At 46.9% G+C, this 26,720-nt stretch overlaps 1 protein-coding gene across 1 annotated transcript in view; it reads left to right on the forward strand.

Annotated features, from left to right (window-relative positions):
- The window catches only part of ITIH5 (inter-alpha-trypsin inhibitor heavy chain 5), a 100,438-nt gene that overhangs the window by 68,968 nt on the left and 4,750 nt on the right, over nt 1-26,720 (forward strand). Inside the window, exons 8-12 of the mRNA XM_075552408.1 lie at nt 5,483-5,651; nt 10,160-10,469; nt 13,611-14,179; nt 17,111-17,164; nt 19,906-20,022. Of these exons, the coding sequence (XP_075408523.1) occupies nt 5,483-5,651; nt 10,160-10,469; nt 13,611-14,179; nt 17,111-17,164; nt 19,906-20,022 (1,219 nt within the window). The remainder of the gene's footprint in view (nt 1-5,482; nt 5,652-10,159; nt 10,470-13,610; nt 14,180-17,110; nt 17,165-19,905; nt 20,023-26,720) is intronic.

The raw sequence follows: 26,720 nt of genomic DNA on the forward strand, positions 1-26,720 counted from the left end.
GTTTACGTCTTGCCTTGCTCGTGAAAGAATTTAAAAGAACCAAGAAGAAAAGATTGACTTAACAAGGAACCTGAGGCAGGGCTGCCATTCCCTCCTGAGACATGGGTTTTAGAGGAAGCACGTTTGTCCTTTTTTAAGCCCAAGGAGAGTAGGCATAAGAAGAGGAAGTCAACCTCCTCTGCCAATAGTGTTAGGGAAAGAGTCCTGACTAGGCTTTCTGGTTCTCAGTAGCTAGATTTAGGAGGAACCTTGTCTAACGCCTGTATCCTAGCTGAGGTATTTCCTCACCACTTCAACGGTAAGAAATATATCCATTTCATGTGTTAATTATATTTCTGGACCTTTGAAATGGTGGTCTATATCTATAACACAATTGCCACGCCACCATTTACCCATGTACAGTTCAGGGACAGTAACAATGCTCATCATGCCATGCCGCCATCCCCACTCTCCGTTTCCAAGCGCCCCCACTACTCTCAACCCAAACTCAGTCCGCAGTCATTGCCCTTCCTCCTGGTCCTGGTCACCACCGATGAATTCTGATCTCTATACACTTGCCTAGTCTAAATCTTTCCTGTAGGTGGGTCATACCATAGCCATGGGTTGCTGACTAGCTAACGTAGGTCCTTAAAAAAAAAAATCTTTCTTTACAAATCTAACCTTGACTTCCTTTCAGAGAGCTCTTCTGATGAGATGGCTTTGTGGTTGAAGACTGTCTTCTCCTGTCTTCCGAAGTCAGTGGATAGTTACTTACCATGCCCGGCTGTTTTTAAGGACTGGCACGTACGCACAGGGAAAGTCCACTGGATCTCTTATTGGTTGCTCTCATAAAGAGTTGTCTTCTCCATGGAACCCCATTCTAGCCTTGTCTTTGGCTTCTTGTAGGCACAAGGCTTGGCTTCCTTACCTCTTCATAACTCTCCTTTCTCCTTCAAATGTACTAACTTCTCTCCAGTGGTTGGATGTGGTGACCTGGTACTCTCTCTTCTTTGTTTTTGAGGTTGACTTGCTAGCAGCTCACAGAGTCAGTGTTAACTTTGTGTTGCCAGCCACTTGTTGCTCTCCACTATCAGACCCACACAAAACCCAAACACCACATGCCCAGTTAGATTCGCCTCCACGCGGCTCTATTCAATACGACACACACGCATTTACTTTAGGGCTCTATTTTTTTTAAAGATCGTCAAAGAAGGCATGATCATAGTATCCTTCTGTCATTTATTTAATGAGTTAATCTTAGGGCAGAGTCATCGTGATCAAGTGGTGCTGTAACAGAAAGACCGCAAGCAGGTGGCTTTAACAATGGAATTAAAAAAACAATGGAATTTTTTTTCTCATTGTTTAGTAGACTGGACTGAATTCTGAGCACCTATTCTAGCGGAAGGCTCTCTCTCATCTTGAGAAGACCCCTGCTATGTGCTTCAGTAGTGATCTTCATGTGGTGTGGCATCTAGCGTCCCTCATTTCTGTAGGCTCACTTGTTCCTTTTTCCTCTTGTATATCTCTAAATTGATGGACTTAACACACTCCCTACACTATACTAAAGATTACCTTCCCCAGGGGGCTTATAACTGCAGGTGCACAGGCTAGGATTGAGGAACATCTGGATCGGGGAGGCTAATGACAATGCAGTCCATAACAGGCCTCATTGTTCTATGTTTTATATATATAAGTATAATTTGGCAGAGGGTGTCATTGTTTCTTCCAGGCTGGACTACTTTCAATGTGTAAGGCCACTAGGTGGGGCTTTGGAAATAGGAGAAACTCAGGGAACATTGCCTTCTGGGGTGTCTATTATCTCTTCATTCGGCTCAAAGAACTCAGGAATGGTGTTGGCGGCTCCGATGGTAACCCACCTGATTTGCTTGCCTGCGCGGGAAGAATGCCTACCTGGTCTAAATGGCCCTCATTCCATCTTCAGTTTCGGGGAGACCTTACAGACTCTCGTGGTAACTTTCTGCCTTCAAGGCAGTTCCGTTGTTCAGACGAGCTTGTGTTGCTCATTGCCAGCCTCTCTGGATTTCCTCTGATCCTTTGGGCTTGCCCTGTTCTCTGGACGGTATTCCTGAGAAAAGTCAGAACTAGGTCTCCATTCCTCTCCAGCCGATAAACACGGGGCGCAGAAACATCTGCTGAAGCCCACTCATCTTTACTCTCTGCACACTTACCTTCCTCTTGCCTTTAAGCTCTCCACAGAGGGCAGACCTCTCAGGCATATCAGCCCGTCTGAGGAGAGGAAGAGGGGGAGGCAAGTACAGGGTTAATGGGTGATGGCTACAGGCCACGGAGGCAGCTTCTGCCAAGGCCCCTTTGGCATGAGGGGGTGGGAGACCCCACAAGAGGTCCCGAGACACACACAACTGCAGACGGGGCAGGAGTGCAGCCAGCTGCTGGCCTGCTTTCTTGGTGCATGTGAGGGTACACTGCAGCTGTGGCCTTACAAGGCCATCGCAAACCTGCCGTGGCGGGGCTAAGGGGAGGGGGGGTGGGGGTAGACGAGCGAGTATTCCTAAAGCAGAATAGTCATTATGATGGAGGAGAAAAACAATGAAACTCAGCTCGGGAGCTGGTCACATCCCTCTGGAGTTCTTTAGCACCCCTACTTAAAGCTCCCTAAGGATGCCGGTAGCGAGACAAACAGCAATCTTCTGTCAGGCTTCCTTGTCAGCTCTGAGCATGCCTATAGCCCGTGGCACCCAGCCAGGTTTGGCGCCCCATGGGTAAGCAGGGTGAGTATTTCCCAGCCAAGGCCTTAGGATTGGTGCCTAAGAGTGTAGCCTTAGGGAGCTGGTGATACTTTTGCCTCTTGACCCACTTAGTGCCAGCATCACCCCCCCCCACCCCCAGAGCTCTAGGCAGCCTTGACTTCACCCTCTCCCAAATGTCCATCCCTCTGGAAGGTCTGAAGCCCCACAGCCGTGGAGTCTTGCACATTGGTTCATTGTATTGAGTTAGTGCCTATAACATTACCAGTCAGTGACCTCTTCTTCCTGGACACTCGTACCTTCCTCGTTCCTTTTAAGCTCTGCACAGAGGGCGGACCTCTCAACACCCACCGATAGGTCTTCTCTAAGTGCTTTGTGACCTAGGTTCTCGAAGACGAGAGTCGGTCTCTCTTAGTTCCTTTGCGGTTCACCAACAGAATCCCACGCACCCGGACAATTAGCCAGCGCAATGCGGTGCGTCATAGTAGAGTATTGCCTACTAGAAGGTTCTCCAAATCCACAGCGGCCACCAACAGTGGACTGGGGCATACGGATGATGGTGAAGATGATGCAGGATCAGGCAAAGCTTCCTGTGATTGTACACAGGGAGTCATGAGTGACCTGGCAGCATCCGTCCATTCCCCCACGCCCCCACTCTCATTCGGGTACTGATTCAACGGATATTTACCCAGAGCCTAAATGTGTCACATAGCTTAATAGGGTGGGAAAGGACAAGGAGTGAGTGCTCTGTGGAATTCCATGCCTAGTAAGGCAGATGAACACTCCGTCCACTAGCCAATTATTCGCAAGACATTGATAGCTCATCTTTTATGTTCCAGGCACTGTGGGGTCTTAGGTATAGCGTGATAAACGAAATAGAAAACATTCCTGTGTTCAAAGGCACAGCATTGAGTTGGAGAGTTATGTCCATGTACAAATGTATAATGATAGGCTCCTTCTAAGTTTGCGAAGGGAAAGAAAGGGGTACCACAGGCGAACTAACGGTGCAGAAGACAAGGAACGACTCTCTCAGGAGAGGCTGTTCATACTCAGAAGGAAAGGGAGAGATGAGACCACCAATAGGGAATGCATGGGAAAGAACATGACGGATACACAGAAGAGCAGGTGCCAAGGCCCTGGGGTAGAAAAGGCTGTGCTGAACTAAAACCAGGTGTTTCACGCCAGAGTGGGTGTGTGCATCAGTGTTGCTCTATACGGTGTTTTGTGAAATGACTGGTTTCTCTGAAGTGGATTGCCAGGCCTTTCTTTCAAGGGGTCTCTGGGGAGGCATGAGCCCACTAGCCTTTTAGCCGGCAACTGAGTGCATCGCTCAGTTACACCCACAGGAGACTCATGAGCCAGGGAAGGGTTGTTAGACAGAAGTGCCGGGGTTCCATGATGGAGGGTCTGAGTAACACTTAAGGAGGAGGATGAAAGATGATTTGACCCGGCCTCTAGGCTTCTGACGTAGACTTCTGGGTGGCTGAGTCTGCCGCCCCCCAGGATGGAGAGCAGGGGAGAAGCAGGTTTGGGCCAGAGGAGAAAGGGTCAACTATTCGGCGGAGTGCTGATTCCGAGGGGAGAACTGTCTCGCAGGTTGAGCTGGATCTGACGATTACAGCAGGCACTGGACGTAAGCCTGACGTTATCAGTGAATCATTGGCAGTGGAAGGTTGTCGAATGGGTATATTCGCGTGGGGCCAGTGTGGCGTGGGAGAGGGGCACTGAGTTACGGAGGCTGAGAAAATGCCGGGAATTCCCATGTCAAACGGAGGGCTGAGGAGGAGACCCCTAGACAAGCAATGGGAAGGCTGGCCAGCGAGGAGGAGATGCTGGGCGGTGCCCAGCAGGCAGAGCCGAGAAGAGTTTCAGGAGCTCAGGGTGGGGATTTTGATAAAAACTGTATGAGCCCCCAATAAAAAGATTAAAAATATAAAAACAAAAAAAACTCAGGGCGAGAATGGCTACCCCACACATACCCCAAAACCACAAAACTTCCTTCTGGGGATTGCTGGAAAATGTGGGGTGTGGATTCTGTTTATGTTCACAAGATACCCAGACACAGTAGCTCGGGGTGGGAGTCAGAGGTGGGAGAGGACAAGAAGTTTGCCTGCCTGCGAGACCATCTGCTAAAAAACCCGAGTGTACTGTGGCGGGAGGAGGAAAGGGCCAGGGCCAGACAGAGCGAGGGAAGTGCTGGGAAGGAGGGTCTCAGAGACAGTGAGAGACTTTGTGCACATCCATCGCCATGCTTCGCCCCTCCAAGGGCTGTGGGCGAAGGCCATCCATCCTCTGTAGGGCGAGACAATGGGCTTAAAGAAGTATGTGCATGGTCCTCAGCCCTGGGTGGGTGCAGAATTCCTGAACTGCTCTCTCCAAGGATGTTCTAGCAGATGAATTCATTCCTTGCTGCCAGAAAACAAAGGGGGGGGGGGGAAACCCCAAAGAAACAGAGCCCATTGACATGCAGGGACCTGAAGGGGATCCCAAAGTGAACAGCAAATTATAAGGGTTACCACGGAGTGTTCTCGGGTCCAGCAGTCTTGGGGCTGCAGGTTTCGTGGCTGTGAGTGTAAGTCTTGGCCCTGGAATCAGTGTTTCTGGGTCTTCGCCCAGGCTCGCACAGGCAGGGCATGATGCTCCCAGTCTCGGCGCCCCCGCAGCTTCTCGGTCAGATGGGAATATTGACCGGTCACCTTCCCTCAGGTGAGTTGCAGTGAGAGGATGGGAGTTGATCACCTCAGTACGTGACTGCTGTTGGATTTGTGTTTGCCTAGACCAAGGATGCTCTCTTCACCATCCTCCATGACCTCCGGCCCCAGGATCACTTCAATATCGTCGGATTTTCCAACCGGATCAAAGTGTGGAAGGACCACTTGGTGTCAGTCACGCCCGACAACATCCGGGACGGCAAAATCTACATCCACCACATGTCGCCCAGTGGAGGTTAGCTGCGGTGCCTTCTTTTCCCAGGGGCTGACCATAAGTTAGTAGCTAATTTTCTGCCAAGAGATGAGGGTTTGAAAGCGGAAGCTGATTACGGGACAGAAGATAACAGTGTTCCCAGAAGCTTCTGTTTCTCTGAGCACGAAATCTATAAATTCTCCCGTTCCCACCCTCTGGCGAAGATGCCAAATAAGTTATAAGAGAAAATACTTGATATGTTTTCGAAGGCTTTCCCAGCTTATCTCAGGACTCCTGAACAATGCGGCCGGTTTTTCCATTTGTGAATTGCTTGTGGGTGCAGGATGAACGTGAAATGGATGATCTACTGTTTTATGTTCTTGGGTGTCCCCCCCCCCCACTCCCACCCTTGGGACAGAGCAGATAGAAGTGCCTGTTAGCAGTTAGCCTGCCCTGCCTGAGGCAGAGCAGCAGCTGGGTGAGTGGATGTGAATCCCAGGTGTGTTGGGTGGGGGTGCAGGGTGGGGAATGAGCGATGTGGCTGGTAAATCAAGTGCAGTGGAGGACATGGCAGGCTCTGAATCTTTTTTGTTTTGTTTTGTTACTACGGTACCCAGCAAAGTGTGCAGGCTGTTTAGAGATGGACAAAGAATTCTTTATTAAAATAATTCTATGACTGGAGAATCAGCACAGTCGATCACCCAGCTATACCAGTCGAGGTAAATGCCTCCACTGTGTAAGAACTAGGTCTCAGTCTTGCTGCTCTGTGCCCACCGTACTAATAATGGAAATAAGAGGTGCCAAGAGAGGAATATTTAGGGGAACCGAGCCTGGCCACCTTCTACCTCAACCTCCACCCACCCCCACCCAACCTCCAACACATACTTTTCTTAAAGGCCCTTTTAGAGACGGCATCTCTTGGTGGCCTTGTTTTAGTTCCTTCTTGTCTCCATTGAAACAGTTAAATACCGGAAACACCCAGTTCAGTTCTCTTCCATCTGGGACTTGGCATCTTTCACATAGTTGCTATTTCACTTGGAAGACAAAGCCTCTGATGCCCTGAATGAACCTCATTTAAGACTTGGATCTTCCGTGGATGACTCTTGGATTTATAATAGGGTTCCCTACCAGTCTCGGATAACAATGTAATCGAGAAACTATTTTATTGGTTAAGAGAGAATTAAAATCATCAAGTCAATATTATAATGATCTATGGCTGGGAGATGGAAAGGCTGTACCGTCCCTGAGGGAAGAGACTCTTACCATCTTTGAATATCCCCAGATGTCTAGCATAGCTCATGCACAGGAGTATAGTATGTCAATGAATGTGTGTTACCCCTGAGAACCTTTTAGTGATACTGCCTCCTTATAGAATAGTGTGTGTGTGTGTGGGGGGGGGGGTGCTGTGAGTAGGAAAAGAACTTTCTCAAAGAATTGAATAAGTATCCTGTTTCTTTTGGAACCCAAACCATATTAGTCATATTGGTATTCTTTATATACATACATATTTTTCTCTGTACTTCATTGGCCAACCTCTACAGATGAATAGAACATCCATTTGTACTTCTCCAGGCAGGATACTATTCTAGTACGGAGACTTAGCAGCCTAGTGATTAAGCGCTTGCCTGCCAACTGAAAGATTGGTGGTTCAAACCCACTCAGAGCATCTGTGGAAGGAAGACTTGGCAGTCTACTTCCGAAAGGATTAAAGCCCATTGCCACGGAGTCAATTCCAACTCATGGGACCCTCCAAAACGCCAAACTCATTGCCATGGAGTCAGTCGATGCCGACTCATAGCAACCCCATAGGACAGGGTAGAACTGACCCTGTGAGGTTCTTGGACTCTTTACAAGAGTAGAAAGCCTCATCTTTCTTCCTAGGAGAGACCGGTGGGTGATTTTAAACTGTGGACCTTGTGATTGGCAGCCCAGTGCATAACCACTGTGCCAACAAAGCTCCTCTACAGGGACCTTAGGGACTAGAAACCCCTATGAAGCAACTCTACTGTCATGTGGACTCCCTAGGAGTGGGAGTCCACTGGACAGAACCTAACAATACTGGGGTCAGGTGTGTAGATTCTGAAGACAGGCTTCCTGGGTTTGAATCTGCCTCTACCATTTGCTAGTAGTTTCACCTCTCTAAGCCTCCACTCTCTCCCTGTAAATGGAGACTAAGAATGGAGTTGTTATTAGGAGTTAATCTAGCTACAGTACTTTGAAAAGGGCCCGGCACATGGTATGTCCTTTGGGTAAATTTTGTTGTGGTAAGTAAGCCCTTTGTTAAAAATCAGATATAGTCACTATTTTTAACAATGTGAGTACTTAGTCTCCCTTGGCACACGCGACTGCTGTGTGTGTTTTGTGTGGATGGGTTGGGTCCCTCTGCAGTATGCGCCCGGTGGGTAAGTGGGTAGACAGGGGAAGCCCTGGTGTGACACAGATTGGTCCCGAGTCAGCCCGGCTGTGCTTTTGGTAGCCATGGGATATTAGAGGCGATAAATCCAACCATTTGCCTCGGCATTTGGTATGAGCCACATGAACGAACCATTTGGCACTGCTTCTAAGAGCTAGATTAAAGAGAAAAGAAACACTTGCCAGTTAGTCTATGCCCACACATTCCGAGGCAAAATTAGGTTGTGCATTAAGAAAGGAAATTAACAGATGGAAAGAAATGTTCAGCTCTAGGTGTGGATGCTGTATGCATCTTTCAGAGGGGCACCAATGTGCTTGGTACAGACACAGGCGTAGTGATTTTGCCAGCCAGCCAGTCTGGAGGAAGTGAAGCTGGGGGGCACTGTCTGATTCATTCAAACAGGGGGCCACTTTAAAGGCAGATAAAAACATGTCCATCTGGGTGAGGGGGCTATTCTATAACTGGGCTAAAGTGTGGGTGTCCCACTCTATGCATTTGTTCAAAATCACTTCATTTGACACTTCAAATGGGTGATTTGTTGTTATTGTCCTATAAAGTTTATGAAAGTAAAGCTGGTTTGACAAATTACTGCCTCCTGGAAAAAGAAATCCTCACTCAGGCTGCAGCCAGAACTCTCCATTTGACGTGGCAATGGAGGAACAGTGGCAGAGGTTGAATGGGATTCATAGCTAATCCAGGGACCTCAAACACTCAACTCCCCATCCCTCTGTCACCCCAACCACAGCCAATGCTTGCCAAACACCCTCTGAGGGTACAGTCCCACAATTTGAATCAGAGCTAGTTCAGTGCCAGTGGCAACACCTCAAAAAGATGGGAGGGGTGGTATGCAGGGTCCCGGGGTGTAAAATTGGGAACAAGGTTCAATAGAAGTGATCTACTAGGTTTTCAATAATCACCACCCAGCTGCGGGCAACATTTGAAGCCACTCAACGCAATGTCTTGTGCCCCCCCCTACACCTCCATGCTTTGTGCCCTTTTCCTCCTTTTATTTCCCTTCCTTCCAATTCCTTCAGCCGGCACTCTCCTCCTGTTCTGTGCAAAACCTTTTTCTCAGAAAAGACTGTCGAAGTCACCAATGCTAAGATATTGAAGACTTCTTTTCTAAGTTGGCATTCAAAAACCCAAACCAAACGCATCGCTATCTGTCTCATAGCGACTTTGTAGAACAGGATAGACCTGCCCCTCTGAGCTTCTGAGACTAACTCTTTATAGAAGTAGAAGCCTCATCTCTCCCCCATAGAGTGGCTGGTGGTCTTGAACTATTGACCCAGTGGTTAGCAGTACCCCCTGTACCCACTGTGCCACCAGGATGCAGATACCTTCTAAAGAACACACACACACTCTCTCTCTCTCTCTCTCTCTCTCTCTCTCTCTCTCTCTCTCTCTCTGTTGGTAGGTCCCATTGAGTCAGTTCCAAACTCATAGCAGCCCTGTGTGCAACAGAACGAAACCCTGTCCGTTCGTGTACCACACTCACCGTTGTTCTTAGGTTTGAGCCCATTGTTGCAGCCACTGGGCTGACTCATCTTGTGGAGGGTCTCCCTCCTTTTTGGTTTTTTGCTGCCCCTCTACTTTACCAAGCATGATGCCCTTCCCCAGGGACTGGCCTTTCCTGATAACATGTCTAAATCACAAGAGACAAAGTCTCTCCATCCTTGCCCCTCAGGAGCACTCTGAGTGTATTTCCTCCAGGGCACATTTGTTCATTCTTTCCACAGTGAAATGAAATATGGCACAGCCTTCAAATCTTCCTAATCCTCGGTATATCTGAGTCCATTGTTGGGGACCTTGCAGCAATTTATCTCATTTGGTATTTCGTTGAGGGCAACTTTTCGTTCTGTTATACATGAGGCTGCCATGGGTCAGACTCAACTCAGTGGCAAATCGCAACCACAACAGCAAAATCTGTAGTCGGTGAGATTCGTTGAGCAAACAATTGCCAAGATTCCACACAAACTGGGTCCCTTGGAAGCACTGCATATGGAGGGAACTTCTTTCCCCGTACAGCTCCCTCTCTTAATGCTTGAACAATTAGAGCTCGCCGCACCTATGAAGTGGCAATTGGGTTTCTGATCTGAGTGCAGAGCCTTGAGCTGTCCTGGTTTGATGTTCACAGGTACAGATATCAACGCGGCTCTCCAGAGGGGTATCAGCCTGCTCAACAACTACGCGGCCCACAATGACATTGAAGACCGGAGTGTGCCTCTCATTATCTTCCTGACGGATGGGAAACCCACTGTGGGGGAGACCCACACCCATAAGATTCTCAACAACACCAAGGAGGCCGCCCAAGGTCAAGTCTGCATCTTCACCATTGGCATTGGGAATGATGTGGACTTCAAACTGCTGGAGAAGTTGTCACTGGAGAACTGCGGCCTCACACGTCGTGTTCATGAGGAGGAGGATGCCAGCGCTCAGCTTGTCGGGTCTGTCTCTCTTTCCAGGGCAGTGAGGGATGCTGTAGATTAGGTTGGGGTTGGATTCCATGGGCAACTCAGAACTCAGGGGGGTTTGCTACACCTTGATCTTGAATCTGTTGGTGATCTTTGTAACTTACTTACTAGGAGACATCATATTTTGTTTTTAAACCTGGCATACCTGGATTCAAATTTGGGTCCTGCTTTAAGACTATAAACATGTTTTTAAAATGCCTGTTTGTGCCTCAGTTTGAGAGAGGCACAGATGGGTGTTGTGTTTTTTTTTTAAATTAAAAATAAACTGTGCCTCAGTTTAAGGGGCACTGGTGGTGCAGTAGGTTATATGCTAGGCTGCTCACCACAAGGTCAGCAGTTCAAAACCACTAGCCATTCCAGGGGATAAAAATGTGCCTTTCTATGCCTGTGAAGATGTACAGCCTCAGAGACCCACAGGAGCAGTTCTACACTGTCCTATAGGGTCACAGTTCCTTGATATCGACTTGAAGGCAATGAGTTTGGTTTGGTTTGGTGAGTGTCTCTGGTTTTTCATCTACAAATTGAGGATTATCAGTCATTGCCAGAATCTAATGTGAAAACACAGTGAAGTATTAGCAGAGTGTCATCATCTCATAGGTGTTCCATTAGTTGTTACAGTGATCATGGTTTTCTTGACATTTCACAGCGTGTTCTAATTAATTTATACGGATTCCAGGAGGCAGGTAGAAGGGGTAGTGTTAGCTCCCACTTGAAAACTGGTTAGAAGACTTGTCAATGACCTTGTCCTTGTTTGAGTGGGGAGGAAACCAACTCTAAGATGCGCACAAGTGTTTTTGAGTCCATGAAACGTTGACTCCTAGGCTGGTGTTAAATGCTTCAACCTACTTCTTTGTGGCATATGTTGAGAACAATGGTTCTCAACCTGTGGGTCGCGACTCCTTTGGGGGGTCGAATGACCCTTTCACAGGGGTCACCTGATTCATAACAGTAACAAATGACAGTGATGAAGTAGCAATGAAAATCATTTTATGGTTGGGGGTGGGGTGTCACCACCACATGAGGAACTGTATGAAAGGGTCGTAGCATTAGGAAGGTTGAGAACCACTGTCTTAAAAGAAAAGGGAAGTTTAGGTAGAGCTGCAGACATTTCATAGTCATAGCTAAAGAACAGTCAGTAATGCATTAATGAATAACCTAATTGAAGATCTCTAATAAAACAAAGCTAGATCCTCAGCATGGGCTAGCCACCATTTTTCCCTAGCATTTTTTTAATCAGAGATTTAAATGAAAATGAAATCTGGCTTTTTGAATTTTCAAAATTATTCAAAACCAGGTTAAAAGAGGGAGAAATAAAGGCATTGCATTACAGAATTGAGATTCAAGAAGGGATATGTATGCAGAAGTAATTACACTGAAGCAACTGCTTTGCCTTGCTACTAAAATGATCAATGTGCATTTGCCCAGTTGTTGAGCATGCACAACACACCAAGTGTTCCGATGTGCATCCAAACCCACTAGCATTCTGAAAGGAGGGTAGCATCTTATAACAGAGATGACATAATAGCAAAAATAAGATAAGATACATTTTCTTTCTCTCATCCGTAGGAGTCTAGACTCTTCTCTGTAAGGCGGGTCTGAGACTCAGGTTTCTCCCATTTTATTGCACGTAGGGTGTTGTTCAGAGCTGCAAGGCTGACATAGGTCACTGTTACTCCTGTCATCCAGGCTAATGGGAGGGGTCAAGTCAAAGCAAGCCATTCTCCTTTCAGTGGTGTTGTAAAGCCTTACCTGCCATGTCTGCTCATCGTCTGAGAACATCATCCTGTGGCCACATTTGAGGACAGTAGAGGCTGGGAAATCTTTCCAACTGGATACACATATATTCCGTTAAAACTCCATTATTGTAAAAGAAAGGACAAGTACATTTGGCTGAATAACTAGTCGTTTTCCAAAGTAGGTCCTATTAATATCCCATTTTATAAATGAAGAAATGTTTCCTTAGAAAGGTTAAGGCTGATGCCCCAAGACATACTGTAAGGGAAGGGGTGAGGCAGCTGCGTAACTCCATGGCCTATGCTCTCTAGATCTTTGAGAAAGAAGTTTAACTGTCTTCTTACTCAGACAGAAGCAACTATTTATGAGAAAACTAATGCACATTAAATGCTGACTTTTATAAAAGCGTAATGTCAAAGTCACGGCCGGAGTGCTTCGATATGATGTGTTGTTTTGAACACTTACGGAATATGTATTTGATTCTAAGGAAAACATTCTACAGGGCCCTTGGAGTAACTTAACCCCCAATAAAAACATTGCCATCAAGTTGACTCTGACTCATGATATTTCTATAGGACAGTGTAGAACGGTGCCACAGGGTTTCCAAAGCTGTGAAACCTGCCTAGAAACAGCCGTGCGTAGCTGTCTCCCGCAGAGCGGCGATGGCTTCAAGCTGCTGTCCTTTTGGGGTGCAGCTTTGTACTTAACCACTGCACCCCCGGGGCTCTTTGAGAAACGTGGCTGTGTTTGTCGAGTGTTATTAGGAAGCCTTTCAATGGTATTGCATGAAGAACAGTTAATGAAACAGGGAATGATTAACCTCCAAAACATATTGGCCTCGAGTCAATTGTGACTCATAGCAACCCGATAGGACAGGGTGGAAGAGCCGTAGTGGGTTTCCGAGGCTGTAAATCTTTACAGGAGCAGGAAGACTCTTCTTTCTTGGGCAGAGTGGCTGGTGGGTTGGAACCGCTGACCTTACATTTAGTGAGCCAGAGTGTAACCCGCGGTTTGAAGGCAACCCCAGCAGTGTTTTAGGCATCTAAATGGCTGTTGCATTGAGATGGCCGAGACTCGTTCTGTGTTGCTGAGAGCAGTGACTGGAGACTTCAGGGATCTTGGTTTGGATCACTGGAAGGATGTTTTTCCTCATCCATGAAGCAAGGAAAAAGAGATGAGGCAGCCTCGTGTGAGAGCGAGTGCTCTTTGGCCAGTGGGGCGCAGGCTCCTGCTGATCGGCCTCATTGAAGAGCTGCGGGGTGGGATGGAATGTGGGGCCGGACAGCTTGTAAGATGCAGTTCATCATCTCCTTCAGGCCCTCTCTTACCTGCCGCCAGGGCACGATCCTGACTCTGTTTCTCTCTGGTCATCCACTCCAGGTTCTACGATGAGATCAGGACCCCTCTCCTCTCGGATATCCGCATCGATTACCCACCCACCTTAGTGAAGCAGGCCACCCAAACCCTGTTCCCCAACTACTTCAATGGCTCAGAAATCGTCATTGCTGGGAAGCTGGCGGACAGGAAAATGGATCAATTGCACGTGAAGGTCACCGCCAGCAACAGCAAGAAGTTTGTCGTACTGAAGACAGACGTGCCCGTGGAGCCCCAGAAAGAGGGGAACAATGTCACTGGCAGCACCAGGTCCAAGGGCGATGGCCAGGAGGCCCCCAACCACATCGAGCGTCTCTGGAGCTACCTCACCGTGAAGGACCTGCTGAGTGCCTGGCTGCAGACTGATGATGAGCAGGTGAAGGAGCGGCTGAGGCAGAAGGCTGGGACGCTGGCGGTGAATTACCACTTCCTCACCCCGTTCACCTCCATGAAGCTGAAGAGACCAGCCGAAGAGACTCACGCAGATCGCCTAGAGCACGGCTATGGTGGCATGTCGGCCGTGGCAGGCCCTGAAACAGTCATGCAAAGCTTACGAGGAGCCAACATGCAACCAGGTAACCAGACGCCGCAGACGACCAGACGGGAGGGCCATTCGACCTCAGGGTCTCAAGTTTGACTCCTTTGAAGTCCGGGGTCACCTCCTCCAGAGTCTGTTGTTTTTTATTTCACATTAATTATAAAATGATCTTCCTTTCATGTATTATATCGCATCATCAATACTATTTATCTTATATCGTTCCAAAGTCATACTACTTAGAATTTACTGATTTGGGAAACTATGATAGAGTATTTAGATTAATCTTTTTATTTTTCATCCGTCTCACTTTCACAAATAGCAGTCCTAAGTGCACCTTATGGTCCTCAAAGGGCATATCAGATTTGTTGTCTCTACTTTGTTATCAACCGGGGGTTCTGGTAGAGGGGTGTGAAAAGGTGGCATTTGGCTCAGAAATGTTGCCCATTGAAATCAGCCCGTCCCTAAGTCATCAGTCAGTTGAGTGCCCACCATTGCGCAGGCAACACCAGAGGCACCAGAGGACTAAGCGAAGGTTTCTATTTAGGTGCATTTCTATAACTTGATTTTCAAGAACTTTGACATAACCCTCATCTCATGTGTATGTTGATTTTAGTTTCCTGAGACCACAGGCCCGCTGGGACTGGGATTCTAAGAGACTTCAGCATTTACAAACCCATTCTCACAGGGTCTCCCCAGTCCCGGGCCGTTGAGAAGGAGAATGGGAAAAAGGAACTGTGGTTCAACGAATCCGAGGGGCTTCTTCTTTTTATCTGATTTTTTTGTGTGTAACATTTTAAGACTCTTGTCAAGCCTACATCTCCAGAGGGAACTGACATCATTCCAGACCCTATTAGACAGCCAACAATGTGCTCCTTGTACTTGAGTGGGGGCCTCACCAAAAGTCATGAGTGACAACCTAGCAGCCACTCCACAAGAGAAAGATGCGGCAGTCTGCTTCCGTAAAGGTTTCCAGCCTTGGGAACCTTACAGGGCAGTTCTGCTCTGTCTTTCCGGATCAGGATGAGCCAGAATTGCCGACTCGATGGCTGTGGGCTTATTCCCTGTACTCTTAATTCTGAGAAGTATTTGGGTCCGGCAGAGAGCGTGTGATGTTGAGATCTAGACGGTGCTAAGTCTCTGCGCACGGACCTCCCCTCTCTCCCTCCCATCTCCCACCCCTGTAAGGCAAATTTCGGAACCTCTCTGAGCTTCCATACCCTCCTCTGTAACAGGGGGAGGATAATAATTTCCCTGGAGGGCTGCAGCAAGGATCAAATCTGTACAGCCCTTGGCACATCCTTCATGTTCTCCAAAAGTTAGATTCCTCTTCCCCGAAAGACTGTGTAGTGGTAGACATGGATTGAACACTTAGATCCTGACAGAGGTTAAAAATGATCTATTTCCCATTTAGAAAGAATGGAGTGTGTCTTGGCAAAGTGAGTGCAGTTTTGCTTCTGATTGCAAGCACTTGGCACGAGGCTATTACCTCATACTCACAATTCTGTTAGCTTCTCCAGGAAGAAAGGAAAGAAAGGGGCTTTGTGCAGTGACACGTTTATTATATGTCAACAACTCAGACCTCAGTCACGTCAGGGGAGATGAAACACAAATGATGAAAGGACTTGGAAGGCCAAACAAACAAGCAGGGAAAATTACCATCTGATTTCATAAAGGGATTCTTTGAAATAAGATTAAAATCATATTTTTCGTGACACATCAGTCTTCAGAGCAATCTTCCATCTTTATATTAAAACTCTGATGATCATTCAAAACATTTTCTTTTCTTTTGGAGGGGTGGGTGTCTTGGGGAGCTTTCACTCGCTAAGCTTCAATGTCCATCTAGAGCAGTGGTCCTCCACCTTCCTGATGCCGCGACCCTCTCACACAGTTCCTCGTGTTGTGGTGACCCCCAACCATAACATTATTTTCATTGCTACTTCATCACTGTACTTTTGCTACTGTTATGTATTGGGTGACCCCTGTGAAAGGGCCGCTTGACCCCCAAAGGGGTCGCGACCCACAGGTTGAGAACCACTGGTCTAGAGCAGGTCCAGGTCCCTCAGCATCCTGCTGGTGTCACACGGGCCAAGGGGACTGAGTTGGGAAGGGGGATGGTGCTTAGGAACATGTAGACGGTTAATTCGAACCTTGAACTTCTGCCAGCTGATGATGGAACTAGCCTACATAGGATGGAATGTTTCTCCCCACATAGGCACAGCAATCAGGGGAAAGAACAATACTGAATTCATAAGAGATCGAAATCATGAAGGAGCCACAGTTGATGCCCTTGCTGTGTCTCGTGAGGCCAAGCTACCTCTTTAAAACCTATGCCGTGTTTAAGATTATAAAACCATTTCCTTGGGGTGTGAGGGACAATGCTGGGAGAGTGGCGGGTGAGTGGGTTGGAAAGGGGGAACTGATTACAAGGATCCACATGTGACCTCTTCCCTGGGAGAGGGACAGCAGAGAAGGGGGGAAGGGAGACTCCGGATAGGGCAAGATATGACAAAATAACGAGGTATAAATTACCAAGGGCATATGAGGGAGGGGGGAATGGGGAGGGAGGGGGGAAAAAAAGAGGACCTGATGCAAGGGGCTTAAGTGGAGAGCAAATGCCTTGAGAATGATTGGGGCAGAGAATGTATGGATGTGCTTTATACAATTGATGTATGTATATGTATGGATTGTGGTAAGAGTTGTTTGAGTCCCTAATAAAATGTAAAAGAAGAAAAGAGAAAAAAATGATTAGGGCAAAGACTGTACAGATGGCTTTATACAATTGATGTATGTATATGTATGAACTGTGAAAAAAATTGTATCAGCCCCAATAAATTGTTAAAAAAAAAAAACATTTCCTTGGATAGCTGTGACTATCTCTGAAGGTGAAATCTTGCTCACCCCCTTCTTTCTCTACCTTTCAGATCCTCTGCCATGAATAAGTCTTTGCTTCCTCTCTTTCTCCTTCCAGGACCTGCTCCCAAGAAACCATACGACCCAAGAATCAAAATCTCCAAAACGTCAGGTAATGAAAATGAGCGTCGTTGTGCTCACATCGAGAGCAACAATTAAATCAAAGGCGGCCAGTCAGGAGACCCTGGAAGCCAGTTAATATGCAACTCAGAGAATAAGACCTGAAGGTCTGGGCTTATTTTGCCCAAGCCAGCAGCTCGAGGTGAATGTCATAGAAGCACTGTGGAGATAGCGCAGTGCCGAGGAGGGCTGGCCGTGGCCAGGCTGGAAGACGAGATGGGCAGTGGAACGTTGTGTCACTGCTAAGTTGAAAAGCCTTTGCTTGAGAAAGCTGAAGCGCGCACATTCAACCAGCTCTGCTGGTGCCAGGCAGGCAGGTTTGACAGGCCAGGGCTGGGTTTGTCTGTTTGTTTGTAATCCTTGTCTTTAGAAAGGAAGATGAGACCAGGGAAAGATTATAAATTTCTCTCTTGCCAGATCCTGGGTTTGCAATAAAAATCCACTTGGAATAACCACGCCAGGGCTGGGTTTTATTTTTAAAATGTGCACATCTTCCTTTGTAAGTGTTTGCTATTGCACTTCTGCCAGTGTGCTCTGCCTGCAAGTTCATAAAGCCAGTATGCTAGAGACGAGCTATAGGGATAGAAACCAGGGCTCCAGGGAGCAGATGTACTTTAGGCACCCCCATGTCTTATAGCACCCCCCAAATTCCTCCCTCTTGGGTGGTGTAATGAGCCCTTCCCTGTCTTGAAGCAAGTAGCATCTTTCCTCATAAAGGGAGTTGGGAGACTTGGATAGCAATGTGGTGCGAGTCTAGGGGAGCTGTCAGCAAAGCTCCACCCATCCTTCAACCGAGGGCCAAACATATGGACACAAACATTTACCACCCCTGGGAATCATTTCCCGCCTCTGCAAATGGCCAAGACCGTGCATTTTTGTGTATGTTGCTTTTCACAGGATGCCCGTCGCCCTTCCCAGTGAGAACAGCCACATTCTCTCAAGGGACCTCAGGGGTGAGGCTGGGAACTGAAGAAGGTTTCTAGCAGACAGAGCAAGCACATTCATTTACCATTTGAAAAGACGGGCGTCTCCCTACACCCTCCTCCCGGCCACATCCTACACATACGTATACACATAGATCCCCAAGTGGTGCAAGAAATTTGTCCTCAGCTGCTATCCTGATCATTGGCAGTTCCAGCCCACCCAGTGGCACAGGGGCAGAAAGGCCTGGCAATCTGCTTCCATAAAAATGACAATCAAGAAGACCCCAAGGGAGCAGTTCTACTGAGCAGCACGCAGGTCTCCATGAGCCGGAATCAACATGACGACAGTGGGTCACACAGCCATACCGGATAGAGAGACCTCCGGAAACACGTAGCGTTTGGTGCCTAAATGAGAGAAATGGAGTCACCAATGTAGTAAGAGAGGAGAGTCGATTAGTCTCTGGGGAAGGATTTTGTATAGTTCAAGGCAAGGCTCTTGATCTTGTATGGAAGTGAAATTGAGGACAGGGGCCAGCTGAAGTCGAAGGTCTCACCCGCTTATCCAACTCTGAGAGGTAGTCAGTATGACCCAAAGGAAGGGTTCACATCCTGATCATGGACTCTTCTACTGACCTCCTAACCCCTGGATCCCCTCCCCAGCCCCCCTCCCATTGGGATAAAGATATAGGGACGCTAAGCATTTGTCCCGTCTACAACCTTCCCATGTACACGTCAATGGCATCGCTGATGTTCATCATGCTGCGCAGCCTTCACCATCGTCTCATCCCAGACTTTTCCAAGACCCTTGATCGAAGCCCAGCCCTCCCTCCCCTGATCCTATGGGCTCTTTGCTTCCTGTGCTGGTCAGTACTGATGTGCACTGCCATCAATTCTGACTCAAGAGGCCTGTGTGACAGACGACTTCCCTCCCCAATGCTTGTCTGAAGCTGTGATCTTTGTGAGAGCAGACCTGGGGGTCCCGTACCTGCAGAGCAGCTTGTGGGGGTGGGGTGGGGGGATGTTCAAACAGCCGACTTTTCACGTCCCAGTGAGTTGGGGTGGGTGGGTTATTAGTTCACCTCTGTAAGGCAGGCATATAATGAGTGCCGCAGATGTGTCTGTGGGAGCCCCTGGCTTCCTCGGGGGAAGACGGGCCATAGTGCTCATCCTAAGGAAGGAAGGAAGGAGCCGTATTCTGATGGATCTAGACAATTGAAGGTAAAAGGAAATGAGATGGAGAAATTCCCATCAAAAATTGAAGAATGCAGACTTGGTCAGCATTGACAGCTAGGACAAGAAGACCCTTTCATCTATCGACGCTGTTGTCGACATCTAACGTATGTCAATATGGTGACAGGACAATTGTACTTGATTTTAAAGGGACTGTCTTATGGTGGGTTATGAGTTGGGCTGGCTGCTAGCTGCAAGGTCGGCAGTTCAAACCCACTAGCTGCTCCTTGAGGGAAGGACGAGGCTTTCTGCTCCCATAAAGATTCACAACCCCAGAAACCCACAAGGGCAGTTCCTCTCTGTCCTGCAGGGTCACTACGAGTTGTAATTGATTCCGTGGCAATGCGTGTAGTTTTGGTTTTGGGAACATGGAACTATTTACCATGGACTCACTGGGTGGCTGTGTAGTCACCACACGTCCTAATCGCCTTCCTCCTTTATAAACTAAAGATCCCATCGTCACAGTATTGGCGTAGGGGTGAAGTAAGGATTACATGAGAACGTGTAAGACGGCACGTCCAAGTGGAAAGACCAGTAAATGCCTATCTCTCGTTCTCTCCTTTTTTTCCGGCACCGGCAGCGGATGGAGACCCCCATTTTGTGGTGGATTTCCCGTCGAGCCAGCTCACGGTCTGCTTTAACATTGACGGACAACCGGGAGACATTCTAAGGCTAGTCTCTGATCACATGGGCTCCGGTAAGTTCTGTCCCCCATATGGCATCTGGGCACAGGGCAAAGGCATGCACACCCCCACCCCCCCGTTCTTAAGATGAATGTCCACTTGTATAAGGGGCACTCCATCCTGCTCAATGAGGGCTGTTGATGATTCAGTACAGGAAGCAGCTGTGTTCTGGGCTTGGCGTCAGAGCCGCAGTGGAAGTTGTGTGACCTTTGGCGCGCAACCCAGATGCTTCAACGGTCTCCCTTGTCAAATGGAGTTCATGGTACTTGTCCTGCTGGACTCGCAGGACTGGTGTCAAGCTCAAGCTACATCATGGATAGGAAGTCGCTTTGTAAATACTAAATTGTCGTGTCTTTCTGTTTTGAAAAGCCCTGGCCTTTGAGAGAGGCTAGCGTTGTGAACTCAACGGTCTGCATTCCCGGATGATTTAGATTTGGACCCCAGAAGCTCCTGGCACCGTTCTGTGTTCAGTGATCGTGTGTGAAATGAGCTCAGGACCCTTTAGTCTGTAGAGGGACTGGGTGAACGAAATTTAAGGATAAAAAGTTATTCAAGTTCAGTGGCGAGGACAGTGCCCCCACGATGGCCATGAAGACAACCACGCAGTCCCACTTGCTGAGGACCGGCTTTGGAGTGGACCTTCTGGCATTTCTTAGTTCTGAGAAGATAGACTTGGTGGCATGTTAGCATTCAGAGGGTCCCACAGAGACACGTGTGTTGTCATTATTTACTGTTTGGTTCTGAGATTTCTTTCCCACATTATTCTCTTTACTGGACAAGCCCGAGAACTACATCTCTACTTGCTTCTAATTCCCAAGGGGTCAGGAGTGAGTTAGTTCCCTAACAGGAGCCTGCTCCGCTGGGAGCTGATTGCATGGTTTCTTTATTCAGCTCCAGGTGCCTGATGGCAAGCTCACCTGGAAGATGCTTAGTTCTGTGAGACTGAGGAGCCTGGGATCTGCCCAGCACAAGGTTTCTCCTCTTGCCCAGGGAAGGCAGTTTCCTTCTGGAAATGCCTAAGAAGTCACTAGGCAAGATTTATCAGGAAGATTAACCCCAATGTATCGCAAACAAGAGATCATGCTATAATATTCTGTGGTTGCGCCTTGCCTCTCTGAGAGCAAAACATATCTTGCCTGCTTCTTCACGTGGCCCTCAGCTTCTCGTGTGGGCTTGCCTGCCATCTACTCTTCAACTGCTGAGGGTGGAAGCCTCTGTGAGGTCTAGCTTGCAGGCCTGGCCAAGTCTAAGGAAACTACCATTAAGGATAATGAGCGGACAAAAGAAAGGAGCTGTACTTGATTTCCCATCTTGGCGTACACACACGTTACCTCCTTTGATTTTTCACAAGGAGGTAGCTACTATGCCCCCATTTTACAGATGAGGAAATCTAGGCTCAGTGATGTGTGCGCGCGTGCGTGTGTGTATGTGTTTTTTAAATGATTTGACCCGGGGTGCATACTCCGTAGCAGAAGAGCTTGTGGGCTTGTTTTATTTTTATAACAGGCTGTTTTAGGTTTATCGAGAAGTTGTGCAGCAAGTCCATATAGTCTCTCTCCCATCATGCATTTTGGCCCTCGGTTTGCAGCAGGGTTTCTGCTGTGTTGCACGTCCTGTGGATTCGACATAATGTCATGTCTCCACCATGGCAGACTCATGAAGCATCATTCATCTGCCCATCAAATGCCCTGTATTCTGCCCATTTGTCCCACATCTCCCCTTCCCTTCTCCTCCGAGCTTATCCCTGCCCCTTTAGATTTTTCTTTTTCAAGAATGGCCTATACGTGGAGTCATACAATAGGTAGTTTGTTCAGGCCGCCTTCTTTCATGTAGTGACTCGCATGTAAGATTTCCTTCATGGCTTTTCACAGTTTGAGAGTTCATTTTTTTATGGTGAGATAATATGTCACTGTACGGACAGCCCACCGTTTACTTTGCCATTCACCTATCGAACAATAGCACGGTGGCTTCCAATTTGGGGGCAATTATCAAGAAAGCTGCTGTAGGCATGTGTGTCAGAATGTTACATGTTGTTTTCATCTCACTTGGGTAAATAACTAGGATGGTGATTTCTGGGTCCAGCGATAAGCCAGCATTTAGCTTTGTAAGAAACTGCCAGCTCTCTTCTCAAGGTAGGCCCCCGTTTTGCATTTCCACCAGCAGTGAAATGGTTTTCTGTCGCTCCATATTCCTGCCAGCATTTGGTGTTGCCAGCGCTTTGAATCTGAGCCATTCCAATAGGAATGCAGTAAGTGTCTCATTTGATTTGCAAGATGGCATGACCCAACCCTGGAAAAGAATGCCATGCTTAACAAAATAGAAGGTCAATGAAAAAAGAGGGAGATCCTCAAGATGGATCAACAGTGTGACTTCAGCAGTGGGCTCCAGACAATTGCCAACCTGCGGCCAGACCAGGCAGTGTTTCGCCCTATTGTTCAAAGGCTTGCTATGAGTCAGAGCCAACTCAGTGGCATCTAGCCACAGCATAGCGACAACAGCGACATTTGGGAGTCATTGGGTGGTCTAAACTCACCCTTCTGTTAACCAACAGGAAGGTGGCTCCTAGCCACCCAGAGGTGCTCTGGAAAAAAGGCTTAAGAATCTGTTCCCAAATCTCCGCCCCTGGTATCCCTGGGGGGTGATGAGTTGGAATGCATGCGGTATTGATAGAGTAGCAGAAGGCTCACCTCTCTCGTAGGAAACCTGGCTTTGACTCTCTGCCAATGCACCTCATCCTGTTGTCTGTCAGTGGAGGCTTGTGCGTTGCCATGACGCTGAACACATTTCAACAGAGCTTCCAGACGTAGCCCAACTAGGAGCCAAAGGCCTGACCACCAACTTCCAAACACCACGCAGTGAATACCCCATGGATCGCCACTCTCCGATACACCGTCTGTTATGGGGAGGCTGCAGGATTGGGCAGTATTTCCCACCCCCCTCAATGTATATGGGGTTGCCAGGAGTCAGTGACCAACTTGATAACACTCAAAATCATCTCAACAGTGACATACGATGAGCATCTTTTTACATGCTTATTGCCACCTGTAGATCTCTGGTGGGGTTTCTGGTGGGGTTTTGAATCTTTAGTGTGCCCCACCCTTTTTGTTTTTGTTTATTTGATTCAGCTATTTGCTTCCATGTTAAATTTTGAGTTCTTTTCTGCAAGTCCCTTATCAACTGTGCATTTTGCTGTTATTTTCTCCCAGTCTGTGACTTGTCTTCTGGTCTCTTAACAGTGTATGTTGCAGAGCAGAGATGAAAAGTTTCCCTCTATTATTTATTTTGTTGTCGAGAAGATACACAGCAAAACATAAATGAGGGCAATAGCTTCTACAAGGACAATTGACAGACATTGATTACCTTCTTCAAGTTGTGCAACCTTTTCACCTTCCCTGTTGAGCGGGTCCTCCCCTCACTGACACAAACTTACTGTCCTCCAAGGATCCTGTCCAATCTTCCAAGTGACTGCTGTCAGTTTAGCTTCATGTGGATCCACAAGTCAGGCTAAATTGTTCTATTGTAGGATGACCTTAGGAACTTTTGATTGTTTTTGATATTAGCTCAGGGCAATACTCTCAGTAGCTCATCTACCCTCCATGGCTCTAGAAAGTCCAGCGTCCATGAGAATTTGAAATTCTGTTCTGCCTTTCCCTCACTTTATTCAGTATTCTTCTACATCATCTTTGATCAGATGTTCAGTAACGATAGCCAGGCACCATCCAGTTCTTCTGAAAAATGAGGTCATTGCTCAGGAAGACCATTAGCTATGCATACTCACTCCTATTCTTTTTATGTGCAAGAAAAAAAGCTTTATATCAAAAAGTAACTATATGGAATGTGATAAGAGTTGTATGAGTCCCTAATAAAATGTTAAAAAAAAGAATAAACCTAACAAAAGAAACAAAGACCTATAAGAAAAACAAACTTTGGGGACATTATTGCAAGAAACCAAAAGAGACCTACACAAGTGGAAGAATATTCTGTGTTCATGGATAGGACATTTTAATATTATGAAAATGTCAACACTACCTAAAGTAATCTACAAATAAAACACAATTCTGATCTATAAAAAATTAAAAAGTAACTATATATCAAGAAAACATCTCAGCCCAGCCCAACTCAAGTCCATAAGTCCGATACTAGTCCATAAGTCCCTCTGCAGACTCACTCAGGCACATGCAATGACGCAGAATGCAGCAAGATCACAGGCCAGTGGGCAAAAAGTCGAGAATATTTCAAGACATCTACCTGGCTCATCAACTAGAAGAGATTAATATTTGTGCCCCTTCCAACACAAGGTGATTCGATAGATGTGGAGATTGTTGAACAGTATCATTAATATCACAAGCTAGCAACATTTTGTTGAAGAAAATTAAAAAAATGGTTGCAGCAATGTATCAACAGGGAGCGGGCAGAAAATTGAGCCAGATCCAGAGAGGATGCTGAATGAGGAAGATCTTTTGTTGTTGTCAGATGGATCTTGGCTGAAAGCAGAGAATGCTAGAAAGGTGTTTACTTGTGTTTTACAACCAACTATAGATAACATCGTGAAGAGTGGAAAGTCCAGAATAGTTGTGTGAATGTGGTCTCTGTACACAGACCAGTAGAGGCAGTCATTTAAATAGAAAGGGGGTAGTACATGGTTTACAATCAGGAAAGGTCTATTTGCGGATTATCTCCTTTCACCATATTTATCTGTATGCTGAGTAAATAACCTGAGAACCTGGACTATGTGTGAAGAACTCAGCATCAGGATGGGAGGAGGATTCAGTAATAACCCGTGATTTGCAGATGACACGACGTTGTTCTCAGCAAGCAAAGAGGACTTGAAGCACTCAACGATGAAATCCAAAGACGACAGCCTTCGCATATATTATAAATATTTCAACACAAAGAAAACAAAAGTTCTCACAACTGGACCAGTAAGCAATATCATACTAAAGAAAGTATTGAAGTTGTCTGGGATTTTATTTTACTTGGTTTCCCCCATCAAGACCAGGGAAGCACTGGTCAAGAAGCCACTACATTGTGCAAATGTGCTGCACAAGGTCTCTGGAAAGTGTGAAAGAGAAAAGCTGTCTCTTTGAGGACTGAGGTGCACCCGACCCAAGTCATGGTCATTTTCAATCACCTCATACATGTGAAAAAGCCGGACCATGCACAAGGACGACAAAGGGAGTCGATGCCTTTGAATTGCTGTGTTGGTGAAGAATATTGATATAATATGGACTGTCCGAAGAACAAGCAACTCTGAAATACAGTACAGATAAAATACTCCTTCGAAACAAAGCTTTGTGCCACTTCATCTCACCTACTTTAGTCATGTTGTCAGAAGAGGGCAGTCCCCCGAGAAGGACGTCATGGATGGTAAAATTGAGAGTCAGGGGGAAATAGAAAAACCCTTAATGAGGTGAATTGACATAGAGGATACACAACAGTGGGTCCACACGTAGAATGAGCATGAGACTGGACAGAGCAATGTTTTGATCTGCTACACATGACCTTGCTATGAGTTGGAACAGCTTGTATTTGAATTATGGTGCAAGCTGTCTTGGAAGAAGCATGGCCAGAGTGCTCCTTAGAGGCGAGGATGACAAGACTTCCTCTCGTGTACTCTAGACATTTGTCAGGAGAGACTAGTGGCTGCAGAAGGACATCATGCTAGGTAAGGTGGAAGGGCAGTACGAAAGAGGAACGCCTTATCCTATAGGGTCTCTATGAGTTGGCATCAACTCAATGGCAGTGAGTGAGTTCTATATGGGAGCCTTGATGGTATACTGTAATGTATTGGGCTTCAATCCCCAAGGTCAGCACTTTAACACCACCAGCTGCTCCATGGAGAACGATGGGGCTTTCTATTTCTGTAAAGGATTACAGGCTTGGAAATCATAGGCGTGGGGTCTAGCCTGTCCTGTAGGGTTGCTATGAGTTGGTATTGACTCGATCTTTTTGCTTTGGTTCTATATATGAAAAAAATCTAGTTGGTTTATAGTATTATTGTGCTCCTCTGTTTCCTTGTTGCTCTTCTTTCTAGATGGTCTGTCCAATCCTGGTAGTCATATATTTAAGGAGTTGCAGGGAGAACGAGGTAGTATAATAATAGTATTATCTATTTCCCCTTTCGGTTTTATCAATATTTGCTTTTTATGCAGATGCTGTCTTAAAGTCCATTTTGTCGGATATTAAGACTGTCACCCTGGCTCCTCTTGGCCTATTGCTTGCATGGAATAGGTTTTCATCTTTTCACTTTCAGCCTATTTGTGCCCTCTGGTTTAAGGTGTGTGTCTTAAAAACAGCTTACAGTTGGATTGTGTTGTTGTGGGAGGTTTTTTTGTTTTGTTTTTGATGAATTTCCCCTTTACTCCTACTTGCTGAAGGCTTCTTGATCATGAGTGTTGGATCTTGTCACACTCTGTTTTCTTCATTGACTAATGTGATTATATGCTTTTCTTGGTTTAGATTTTGAATTTTTGGACTTAAAAGAACCTGGTCTTTCCATCATGCCACACAGCTGAGTGGCATCACAAGACCTCCAAATTAGGATCCAGGGCAACTGATAGAAGCCAAATACATGTCAGGGCCACTCAATTATCATTGCAATCAGACACTGAATGGAAGTAAACAAATGCGCAACCCCCCTCCTAATAGTTCCTAATCCCAATCTACATCAATCTCCTCTTCCTCTGCCTTCCAAGATTCCGTCACACATAGG

Source organism: Tenrec ecaudatus, chromosome 6 (assembly GCF_050624435.1).
Source record: "Tenrec ecaudatus isolate mTenEca1 chromosome 6, mTenEca1.hap1, whole genome shotgun sequence".
Classification (NCBI taxonomy): Eukaryota; Metazoa; Chordata; class Mammalia; order Afrosoricida; family Tenrecidae; genus Tenrec; species Tenrec ecaudatus.